A 12,218-nucleotide genomic window follows, 5' to 3' on the forward strand; every position below is an offset into this window, starting at 1 on the left:
TCTAGGCCTCTGAATCCAGATTTAGAACTGTACTCTAATTCTGGTGAGCAGGCCATGATGCATGCTCTCTAATATTAAAATCTATTTCTGTGTAATTATTTTAAAATGTTTAAATTCTGTGGGACAAACTTTTAAACACCAGAGTCAGTCTGTCCATCTAGATTCCAGCTACATGCCCCACCAGCTTTCTCAATGTTGACCCTCTCGCTGTCCTTTCCCTGGGCTGGATTAATGATCAAGGGAAAGACAGAAAGGCCACAAAACCAGCACCAAGCCTAAGGTTTAAGTACTTGGGAATTCACTGTATGAAAAGCTGAGACATTTCAAAGTGATACATGTATTATTTATTTATAATGGTTACACATAAAATACTGTATAAGAAAATGGAGGTTATGTAAAAATGGCAATATGAAAAATTAATAACTCAAAAGAAATGCCAAGCTTTTTCTGTATGTGTGGGAATATACCAAAAGGTCAAAAAGTATTGGTTGTGATTTTCTGTTCACTGAGTTTAGGCTGACTTTTATAGACATCTGACTTTTGACTCCTTGAATGTCAGTCTCCATCAGAGAGGAGTGGAGTAAGCCTCCTGTGGCTCCTTCATTGAGCTGCTCTGAATCTCCAGCTGCTTAACTTGAGATATTGTAAGGGAAGATATCAGTAGGACTGTACCAGTTAGAAAGAAAAATATAATTTTAAATGCTTGTACAATTTGTAACAAATGCTATCTGGTATTAGTATATTATTATTATATCTCGTATTAATGTATTCTTATATTTGTATTAGTATATAAAATATTTGTGGGTAGGGGCAAATCTTTCAGATTCCAATCATTTTTTGCGAGGTTTGAAAAAAAAGAATTGACTTAACATTCTTGGTATTAGGACCGTTACTCTTCAGGATCGATATCAGTGATCTAGGTGAAGGCGTTGGGGGTACCGTCCACATGTTCACGGATTACATCAAGATCGGTGCTGGTATCAGAACTCTTAAAAGAGAAAATAAGATTGCAATCTGATCTAGATCTGCTTGGGGCACTGGGCAGATGATATTTAAAGTAGATAAATGTAGTGTTTTGCATGTGGGTAGAGCTAATGCCAAGCATGTGTCTACCATGCTGGATTCTGAATTAAAGTCTGTTGAGAGGAAAAGAGATCTAGATGTTATAGTCTAAAGTCATAAAGGTTCACGACCAGCACCGAGAGGCTAGAGCGAAAGCAAATAAGAGTATTAGGATGTATAGCTAGGAGGATCCAAGGTAAAACAAAAAGCAACACCGTGTCCTTGTACTGGACCTTGGCGAGGTCCTGTCTGGAATACTGTGCCCAGTACAGGTCCCCTCACATAGTGGGAAATATAGAGGCTAATTTAAAAACCCTAAGTTACCATGATAGGCTCAGAGAGCTGGTTCTTTTTACTCTAGAAAAATGTGTAGCCTTTGGGGAGATTTGATTGACTGTTTAAAATAGTGAAGGGAATAGCCTGTGTACATATGGGCAGATCATTTAGAGTCATAGAGTCATAGAGTAATACAGCACGGATAGAGGCCCTTCGGCCCATCGTGTCCGCGCCGGCCATCAAGCCCTGTCTAATCTTTCAATTAGATTAGTTAGGAAGAATGAGGGGACATGCATATAAGTTATGTAAACATATAATACATATTGTACTTACATATTGTTAATTGAATACTAGAGGACCCCTAATGAGAGTAAGCATATTGTATCAATTACCCTCCAGTCTCCTCTTATATTGAATGTTATATCCAGAGAGTTCCAAACAGTCTGAAATAAAAGCCGTCATTACATTACCATACCAACTTGAATGTTGATTGGACATAAAAGCATAGAGCTAGGTTAGATATCAGGAGGTTTCATGGAGGTTCATTGACCTTTGGAATAAATTGCTAGTTTGTGCTGTGGGTGCAGATTCACTGCAAACGTTCAACATGGAGTTGGACAAGTTCCTGGAGGAGGCTGATATTGCTGTGTACATTAGGTAGGGGGGATGTTGGTGATGTACCTTGTGGTCACTGTTCTAGAATTTGTTTTTCATTGCCTTTGGGGATCGGAGAGAAATTTCTCAGAATCCTTTTTCCTTGAATTGGCCTAGTGGTCTATTTACAATCTTTTTTGCCTCTCTCAGGAGATTACATGGCTACTGGTGGGTAAAGAGCATTGAGGGTTGTGTTGCCTGGAATACTGTCCGCCCCCCACCCCCCATCCCCCCACACCGTGATCGCGACCCTCCCCCAAGGACTTACCTTGTTGCTGGTCAGGTGGCTTTCGGACTGCTCGATATTGTGTCGGTCCGAATCTGGCGAGCTGCATTGGGATGCAAGCAGCTCACCAGTTCTGTGTAAATGAGGCCTGTGCCCCGAAATGATTCTGCCCTCTCCGCTCCCAGCATGGGTGGGCGGGCAGGCGGCCAGTGCTATCTGCTGGTCAACCACCTGAAAGTTAAAATCTGCCCCATGGATCTGGGACTTGATTTAGTGCTTGGTTCTGCTATCTGATTGGTTGACACATCAGTGGTCTTTGGTACTGGCATCTGGTTGATCGAAGGGATACTACAATCATACCTTCTTACAGACACAAAATATTAGATAATATAGATTACCGCATCAAAGTGTTTCTACTGATATCAACATATGGTTTAAGGTTATGTTGTGTTGTGATAATATTCAGTAACATTTATCATCCAAATGACAACAGTGACCACACTTCAAAAGCACTTCATTGGCTGTGAAGCACTCTGGGATGTCTCGGTAAATTTACAATTAATTTTGTCCCATGCTTTTTTGGTTATGTCCCATGCATTTCTTTGGCCATGATGCTTTTTGCTTTACATTTCCTGCAAAATTTCAATGCAACATGAAGTATGTTTAGAAAGTTTCGGGAATGATTAATCTCATTTGGCACTTTTTTATATCATAGTTCTTTTACATTGTGATTTTACTCCTGGTACTGTATTGCCTGGATTGTACCATTGCAGTAATGGGCCAGATCTTGCTGAATTTTAAATTTGACATTTTTAAAATCTCTAATAATTGACTACGTGCAGCAAAGAGATTGAAGATTTTAAATTGTTCCCATTCTGGGCCAGAGCGGTTGATTGGCATTGCATTAAAAAGGTACTTCCACTGTGAATTACCAGACTTAACTTTCTGTGGCGTGCTTAATGTGCAATTCCAACAAGTTCTTAAAAATAACAGGGAGGCTAATGGCGGAGCAGTGTAAATTGACCAGCAAGTTCTGGAGATTCGCAACTCATGCTGTATCTCTTGATCCCCTGAACTTGCTGGCCAATTTGCACATTAATAACGGCATTATTTTTCCAAGATCCGGTTATTGTGTCTAAACTAATTGTCATAACTATAAGTTTTCATAAGTACATTTCACCAAATTGTTCACTACCTCATAATACAGCGATATGATAGAATCAAAAGTCTGTCAAATCAAGTGCCACACGCCAAATCAGGACCCCCCATAGCACTGCCGGTAACAGCGAGCACTGGGAACTTCAACGCCAGGGAAATCGTGACGTCAGTGAGTGTGCAACACTCACTGAATGCCCGATCTGCCAAATTGCTTCTCGCCACTTACCTCACTGCCTGGAGTTAACAATGATGGAGAGCTAGTGTGCAGCACCAGGAAGCCAGCTCCAGGGGCGTTATTTAAAGGGATCAGCTCCAATCACTCGTACCTGACATTTTGGTGAAGTTTCAGTGTTTGTGTGTTAGTTCCTGATACTGCAACAGTTTTATTTAGTGATTTGAAGGTTCTTTGGTATCAGGAGTGTTGTGGCAAGTAGAAAAGTGCAAAATTTACTCTTGAAAGATACAACCTACAATGCTTGCTAAAAGTCCGCCTCACCCTCCAGGACCTACGGTGGAGGGAGCAGAGGCAACGAGGAAGATGGGAACATGTGCAAAGATGAGGAGGAAGAAGACGAGGAGGAAGCTGAGGAGGAGGAGGGAGGGAGGAGGCAGCTGGACAATCGGACTTCCGGATGGACGGTCCATAACCGGCTCTTCAGACTCCGATTTGAATGAATGAAACCCCAGATCCCCATTGCTCACGTCATCCCCATCATACCATCCCTGTGTCATGCCATATCACAGCTCCTCCTGGGCGCAAAAGTGAAATGAGAGAGACCACAAAATATTCCAAACTCTATTAATAAATTTATACATAAATATATCACACATATCACATGCATTCTAATAACTAATGACCCTTGCGCCTGCCATAGTTGAATAGCTGTTATTGTGTGCAAGGTGTGAGATGTGGGTGTGAGTGTTGTTAGGTAGAGATTGTTGGTGGGTGAGTGCTGGAGGTATGGTGCATTGAGCAGTGTGTGAAGCTTGTGGTACAGATGGTGGTATGTGGCATTTGTTGAAGCCTTCACTCCCCCTGCCCACCCGTGTGAGCTTGTTAAAAGTTATTCCTGCACTGGGTGTGGGTCCTGAGGACCACAGTGCTGTCCGTGATGTGGTGTGCCACCTCCCTCCACCTAGTACGGCAGACTTGTGGCGAGGGCCTCCTACCAGTTGGTAGGTACAGGACCAGCCGCCTTCTCACCACTGCTAAAACCAATGCCTCCAAAGCTTCATGGGAAAACCTGAGTGCTCTCTCCCTGGGGCGGCAATCTGCCATCAGGATTGTGTGCTCCTTCTCCTTGTCCTCCTTCTTATCGTTGTTGAGGCAGCTGCACAGCCAACAATGCTGAGAATGAGGTGCTGCAGCATCAACGGACCTCCCCTTTAAGCAGTGAAAAAAGCCTGTCACAATCATTACTTGTGCTTAGACTACATCCAATATTGGTCCATCTTTTCAATGTAACGCCAATGAGCTTGGGTTTTTAGACTAGATTTATGGCTCCAATCATTTTAATGAGGAGTGAGGACGAATTTTGCATGCAGTCTAGATGATTTTCACCTGGTGCTAATTCACCATTTTTAGTCTAAACACTGCCCATTCCTTGGCTATAACAAATTTCTAGCCCTTTGTGTTGCTGCATCATGTATCGTTTTCTTACTTACGTTCTCCAGGTATGTGGCACTGTTGTGAAACAATTGTTGACTGTCATGTTTGGAAAAGTTGTGTTTCAAAGGGCTCTCCTGGAACCAGAATAAAATCTAAGTTAATCAAAGAGACTGGATGGCGGTCAGTGAGACCCTTCACAGTGTATGCCAACACTCAACTGGGTCACTCAGTTTTAAAACAAACAGGTCTAGGTGGTAGCCAGAGGGGAGGGCACTAGTCCACACTGTGTACTGATCATGGAGATGGGAAAGATCTCCTAAAAGATCTCCTAAAATCACATTGTTGTTTGTGGGAGTTTGCTGTGTGCAAATTGGCTGCTGTGTTTCCCACATTACAATAGTGACTCTACTTCAAAAGTACTTCATTGGCTGTAAAGCGCTTTGAGACATCCGGTGGTCGTGAAAGGTGCTATATAATTGCAAGCCTTTTTTTTTAAGTATGAACAGATTCTGATCATCACTGTTAGCTTGATATCATGAGTGGCCATTACACTGTAATGTATTATAAAAGATACAGTGCAGGAGAGTATCTAATGAGAATTTAAAAATATATAAATCTAATGCAGATTCATGAGCAAGGAATCAGTTATTATGGATAGACATGGAGGAGCGGACTGCAGCCAAAATTCACTAAGTATTTGTCTTTTGAGAACATTAGTACTGGGCTTCGAATGCCTCCTGGTCAACTGTGACATTTCAGGAGAATGTAGATCATCCATCAATCACTGTATAAAAAGATTCCGTTGCAAAGGTCTCATGAAAGGCTGTGCATCAAGCAATACAAACATGGCTCCTGTCATTACTGCAGACATTCACATACTGCATCCCAGATTTCACCTTTTACTGGACGATTATCAATCTCCCAGTGGTAGTGAGACTATAGCGAGGGATTTTCAACTGCCGGTTGCTCATTTATCACCTGAAAAACTGGCGACCCACAGAGGAAAATCTGGTGGGGATCTTATATACCCATTTGCCGGCCTCATTCAATTTTCAGCCAGGCTTTTATATGGGTGCCCAGCAATCCCGCGCAAAACACGCAGGAATCTGTTTAAGTATGCAAGTCAGGGTCGAACGCCGGTTGTAGGACCCCGGTCGCAATTTTCATGGTGAAATGGGAAGAGCATGCGAAGTGTATGTTTACCAGTGAAATTGAAATGAGGCCTGAACCTAAAAATGGTTTGGCCTGCCGACTCAGGCCTTGGGCAGTTGCCGTGGGTGCAATGCCAATATTGTACCCGCTTTGGATCCGGACCGAAAATCTCCCTGTATGTGCCTCTGAATGCAGGGTCCTGTAAAGGATAACTCCTGCAACAGATACAATTAAAACTTTTCAGATTTATAGCAAAGTACAGTATCCCAGAAAGCTCAGGACTGATTAAATAGCCTCTCAATTTTGCGGGGCTAGGCCCTGCGCCGCAATAGGGTTGTCAACTTTGGTTGGAGGCAATCCTGGGGGTTTGATCACGTGGTGTTCTGACCATGTGATGTCGAATCACACTACATCTGATCACATGACTTTTGTAAATGTTATTGTCTTTACCTTATAAAGGTTGGGTCCCCAATATTTGAGAATATGTATTCGTGGTTTCACGCCAGCAGCTGTTGTGCAACAAGTTTCAAGAACGCGGAGGCCAGGCGTGAGCAGGCAAAGAGGGGAAACCGAGTGCTCAGAAAAGGGGAAACTATTCTCTCCATTTTCCCCCAAGCCCCGATACCCCAATCTCCATCTTTCCTGCTGAGCCCCACTCCGCAGTCTCCATCTCTCCCCGAGCCCCCACTCCCCATCTCCCCCGAACACCCATTTCCCAGTCTCCATCTCTCCAGTTGACCTCCACTCCCAAGTCTCCCTCTCCCCTGCTGAGCTCCATTCTGTCTCCATCTCTCCCCCAAGCCCCCATTCCCAGCCTCCATCTCTCCCCCGAGCATCCATTCCCCAGTCTCCATCTCTCCCCCAAGCCCCCATTCCCCAGTCAGTTTCCATCTCTCCCCCAAGCCCCCATTCCCAGTCTCCACCTCTCCCCCGAGCATCCATTACCCAGTTTCCATCTCTCCCCCAAGCCCCCTTTCCCCAGTGTCCATCTCTCCCCCGAGCCCCCTTTCCCCAGTTTCCATCTCTCCCCCGAGCGCCCATTCCCCAGTCTCCATCTCTCCCTCGAGCCCCCATTCCCCAGTCTCCATCTCTCCCCCAAGCCCCCATTCCCAGTCTCCCTCTCTCCCCGAACCCCCATTCCCCAGTCTCCATCTCTCCTCCGAGCCCCCATTCCCCAGTCTCCTTCTCTCCCCGAGTCCCCATTCCCCAGTCTCCATCTCTCCCCGAGCCCCCATTCCCCAGTCTCCACCTCTCCCCGAGCCCCCATTCCCCAGCTTCCATCTCTCCTCCGAGCCCCCATTCCCCAGCTTCCATCTCTCCCCCGAGCCCTCATTCCCGAGGCTCCATCTCTCCCCCGAGCCCCCATTCCCCAGTCTCCATCTCTCCCCCGAGCCCCCATTCTCCAGTCTCCATCTCTCCCCCGAGCCCCCATTCCCCATCTCTCCCCCGAGCCCCCATTCGCCAGTCTCCATCTCTCCCCGAGCCCCCATTCCCCAGTCTCCATCTCTCCTCCGAGCCCCCATTCCCCAGTTTCCATCTCTCCCACAAGCCCCCATTCCCAGTCTCCCTCTCTCCTCCGAGCCCCCATTCCGCAGTCTCCATCTCTCCCCTGAGCCCCCATTCCCCAGTCTCCATCTCTCCCGAGCCCTCCGATTTCAGGGAACCCCTCTCCCTATTCGACCGTTCGTGGCTCTCTGCAACAGCTAGCGACGAGCTCCAGGGAAAAGACTGGAAATGATTCTGTTTAAAATTAATGCAGTATAACCTCATTCTGACTCCTGACAGTTCATAATTATTTACAGCGCCTCACATAAGTGTCTGTTGTTCACGTGGGCACACTGTTGCGGGAAATTTAAATAGCTGATCTCCCAGGCTGCCAGAGGGAGGGCTCGGGAAAGGAACCCCTGATTCTGGGAAAATCCTAGTCATTCCGGGAGGGTTGGGAAAGCTACCCCCAAGGATGCCTGACAAACGCCCAAAGCCATATTGGCCTTTGACGATTTTCAGCCATCTGGGGCAGCCGCTTAAAACAGACGTTAGGCTCCTTGCATATAATGAGGGGTCTAAAGCCAGGTTCAGGATCCCTCTGAGAAATTAGGTATCCCTGAGCGGAGCAGGCATCGGGTCTGCTTCGCTCAAGTTTTCCAGGTGTGGATGTGGCCGCCATCAAAAACGCAAGTTTAATTTTTTGTCAAATTCACGTGGAGCCAGTTGGAGCAGGATGCTCCTCCTGGTTCCATAACACACACTCTCGCTGTCCTTCATCCGCCAGCCCTCCCTCCCTCCCTCCCCTTCTCCCGGCATTATCTGAGGGGGAGCTGCCTGTGGAGGCACGATAGGTGTTGCCAACTCGCCAATCTTGCTGAAATGAGTCACGTGGGCCCAATTTTGGGCCTCCTGGTTGGGGCTCCCAGAAATGGGCTTAGATGAATTTCCACCCCATTGCAAGTCTAATTTGTGGGATTGGTACACTCTTGAAATTTTGTTTTATAATAAATGGTACACAGGACTGTGAAGTTCAGTCTTTTGGGGGCTACAAAATGACAGCAGCAAAACACTTTTAGTATTTCTGTCATTTCTAAACTTCATTAACCAGTAATTGTGAGTAATCACCACACAGATTATTAATGAATTGATAATTAGAAAGAAGGACCCAAAGCACAAATGAGATGAATTGGTAGTATTGTTCCTGTGCTGACAAAACCCTTGTGATCTTATAGATTATATCGCTAATGAGTACTGATGGCTTTATGCATAGTTTACCTGTAAATGACACTTCAAATTACTCCCAAGTCATATGATTAATCAGTATTACAAACACCTCAATATATTTAAGTTTGATTTATTTCGTTAACATCACAGATTTTTTGTATCTACTAAACAAACTGATTGGAAAATTCCAACAACTTTTGTATTAAAGAGAAGCTTGGATTTTCCTCACTACTGCTATGATAAAAACTTTATGAGCTCATAACCTTGCAGAGCTCTCATCATGATCCAAAAACCTTTTTTTATTGTACAGCATCAATATTTTATGATACTTTGAAGATGCTTTTACAATCATAAATGTGTTTTCATAGGGTGGATGGGGAAAGAATGTCCTCTGGTTGGAGAATCAGTAGGCCATCAATTTTAACATTGTCATTTTGAATAGGAGAGAGGTTAAGAGAAACGTATTTACTCACAACAGCAGCAACTTGCATTTATATAGCGCCTTTAGCATAGTAAAACATCCCGAGGCACTTCAGAGGACCATTGTCAAACAACATTTAACACCGAGGCATATTTTTAAAATTCATTCACGGAATGTGGGCGTCGCCGGCAAAGCCAGCATTTATTGCCCATCCCTAATTGCCCTCGAGAAGGTGGCGGTGAGCCGCCTTCTTGAATACAACTGAGTGGCTTGCTCGGCCATTTCAGAGGGGCGATTATCAGTCAACCACATTGCTGGTGGGTCTGGAGTCACATATAGGCCAGACCGGGTAAGGACGGCAGATTTCCTTCCCTAAAGGACATTAGTAAACTGGATGTTTTTTTACAACAATCCGGTAGTTTCATGGTCACCATTGCTTTTTATTCCAGATTTATTTAATTAATTGAATTTAAATTCTCTAGCTGCCGTGTTGGGCTTTGAATGTAAGGCGATATTAGGACAGGTAACCGAAAGCTTGGTCAAAGATAGGTTTTAAGGAGCAGAAGTATTTGAGCAAGGAATACTTTGCCACAGAGAATAGATGAGGCAGAGACCATTGCATCTTTCAAGGGAAGAGTCGAGAAACATTTGAAGCAGAGGAAGACACAGAGTTATGGGGAGGGAGCAGGGCAGCGGGATTAGTTTTGAATTGTGGCAGCATGAAGCCAGCAAAGACACGATGGACTGAGTGACTTCCTTTGGTCCTGTAAAGGTCTATGATTCTGTGCTTTTTGTTGCACATCTCAGGCAGCTGTACCTGCTGTTTTCTTTTCTACAATAACAACTTACATTTATATAGCACCGTTCAGCTAGAGAAACATCCCAAGGTGTTTCACAGAGGCGTAATCAGACTAAAATAGACACTGACCCACAGAAGGAGGTATTAGGAGGGGTGACCCAAAGCTTGGCCAAAGAGGTGGGTTTTAAGGAGGTGGTGAGGTGGAGTTTGGGGAGGGAATTCCAAGGTGTGAGACCTAGATGGCTGAAGGCACAGCTGCCAATGGTGGGTGAATGATGGGGAGATGCACAAAAGGCCAGAGTTAGAGGAATTGAGAGTTTGGGAGGGAGGGTTGTAGGTCGGGAGGAGGTTGCAGGGTTAGGGAGGGGCAAGGCCATGAAAGGATTTAAGCAGAACTTTGAGGGGGGGGAACCTGGAGCCAATATAGGTCAGCAAGGACAGGGGTGATGGGTGAATGGGACTTGCGAGGGGGGGTGGGGGGCAGACCTGGAGCCAATGTAGGTCAGCAAGGACAGGGATGAAGGGTGAATGGGACTTGGTGGGGGGAGCGGACCTGGAGCCAATGTAGGTCAGCAAGGACAGAGGTGATGGGTGAATGGGACTTGGTGGGGGGGGCGGACCTGGGGCCAATGAAGGTCAGCAAGGACAGGGGTGATGGGTGAATGGGACTTGGTGTGGGGGGCGGACCTGGGGCCAATGTAGGTCAGCAAGGACAGGGGTGATGGGTGAATGGGACTTGGTGGGGGGGCGGACCTGGGGCCAATGTAGGTCAGCAAGGACAGGGGTGATGGGTGAATGGGACTTGGTGGGGGGGCGGACCTGGAGCCAATGTAGGTCAGCAAGGACAGGGGTGATGGGTGAATGGGACTTGGTGGGGGGAGCGGACCTGGGGCCAATGTAGGTCAGCAAGGACAGGGGTGATGGGTGAATGGGACTTGCGGTGTAGAATACGGGCTGCAGAACTTCTTTCGATAATGTTGGCTGGGCATTTCCTCGGAGCTGCTCCCACTCTGCCACAGTAACTTTGCTGAAAGTACTTGGGAACCCCATTTACCAGCGTCAATGTACCAGGAGCGGCAATCCGCAAACTCCAGTCAAACTATAGGATTACATCGGTAAATGTGTTTAACACTAATTCTCTGAACTCACCCGGAGTCGCTTTATAAGCTTATCGGGAGGCGGAGGTTTGGCCTGCTGTCTGTATTCTTGAAATATATCATTCCGGGATTTACTGCGGGCGTGACCATGAAATCCAGTCGGAAACTAGAGGGAGAGAGAGAAAGAGATGAAAGGGTCAGTGAGCAGCGAAAAAAGGCTGAACGGGGCTTTCTGATGCAAAACTCATCCACTGGTCCATTAACTTCCAAAGGGACTTTCTTACCCAAGATCCAGTGATGGCTCCAGCCATTGTGGCTGGTAGAGTTGATTTAAGATTAGTGGAAGGGTTTCCTAGGATTCCGTGTTGATGTCCTCTCTCATTGTTTACCCCGTTGCTAAACTACACGCTTGGGAGGCGTGACTGATTGCAACGTTACCACAATACAAACTGCACGGTGTACGATATGCAAACTTTATACTCGAAATTGAACCTGTTAGATTAACATTAGTGAATGGATTGGTAAATCTAGACTGGCCGCCCTAAACCAAACACTAGTAGCCAAATAAACGCAAACGTTTCTCAGTCATCCATGTTTTTAAAGTCATCTACCAAGGGAAGAGGACAAATGGAACAAAAAGAGAAAGAAACATACATAGTGATAATACAGAATTCAAAACATACAGGAACTGAGTCCGAGGCGCAGAAATATAAGAGAAAACAAGAGAAACTGTTTGAGAGCCATGCAGAGTGGGTTTGGAGGAGTTAGGCAGTATTTGTAAGGAGTGGGTGCATTTGCTACCCACACTCCAATAAAGGTGCAAGATTTTAGCATATTTTAAACTAAAGTCAGATACGATGAACACCATGAAACTCAACAATCTGTTGATTCTAATCAGACCAGAATGTCGTATCTTCCACTGCATTTCCCTCGCAAGTCAAATTCTATCTTTACGTAGAAATATAGAAGATAGGAGCAGGAGTAGGCCATTCGGCCCCTTGAGCCTGCTCCGCCATTCAATGAGATCATGGCTGATCATCCAAATTCAGTAC

The 12,218-nt window shown here is 45.7% G+C and overlaps 1 protein-coding gene across 1 annotated transcript in view; it reads right to left on the reverse strand.

Moving 5' to 3' along the window:
* LOC147111203 (ciliary microtubule inner protein 7-like) overlaps positions 1-11,579 on the reverse strand; it is a 29,452-nt gene extending 17,873 nt beyond the window's left edge. Inside the window, exons 1-3 of the mRNA XM_086001868.1 lie at positions 11,451-11,579; positions 11,219-11,332; positions 5,042-5,119 (exon numbers count right to left, since the gene is read on the reverse strand). Coding sequence (XP_085857994.1) covers positions 5,042-5,119; positions 11,219-11,332; positions 11,451-11,477 — 219 coding nt within the window. The 5' untranslated portion in view covers positions 11,478-11,579. The remainder of the gene's footprint in view (positions 1-5,041; positions 5,120-11,218; positions 11,333-11,450) is intronic.
* Between the last annotated feature and the right edge of the window lie 639 nt (positions 11,580-12,218).

This window comes from Somniosus microcephalus, chromosome 11 (assembly GCF_052327205.1).
Source record: "Somniosus microcephalus isolate GS21.2 chromosome 11, FLI_Smic_1.0, whole genome shotgun sequence".
NCBI lineage: Eukaryota > Metazoa > Chordata > Chondrichthyes > Squaliformes > Somniosidae > Somniosus > Somniosus microcephalus.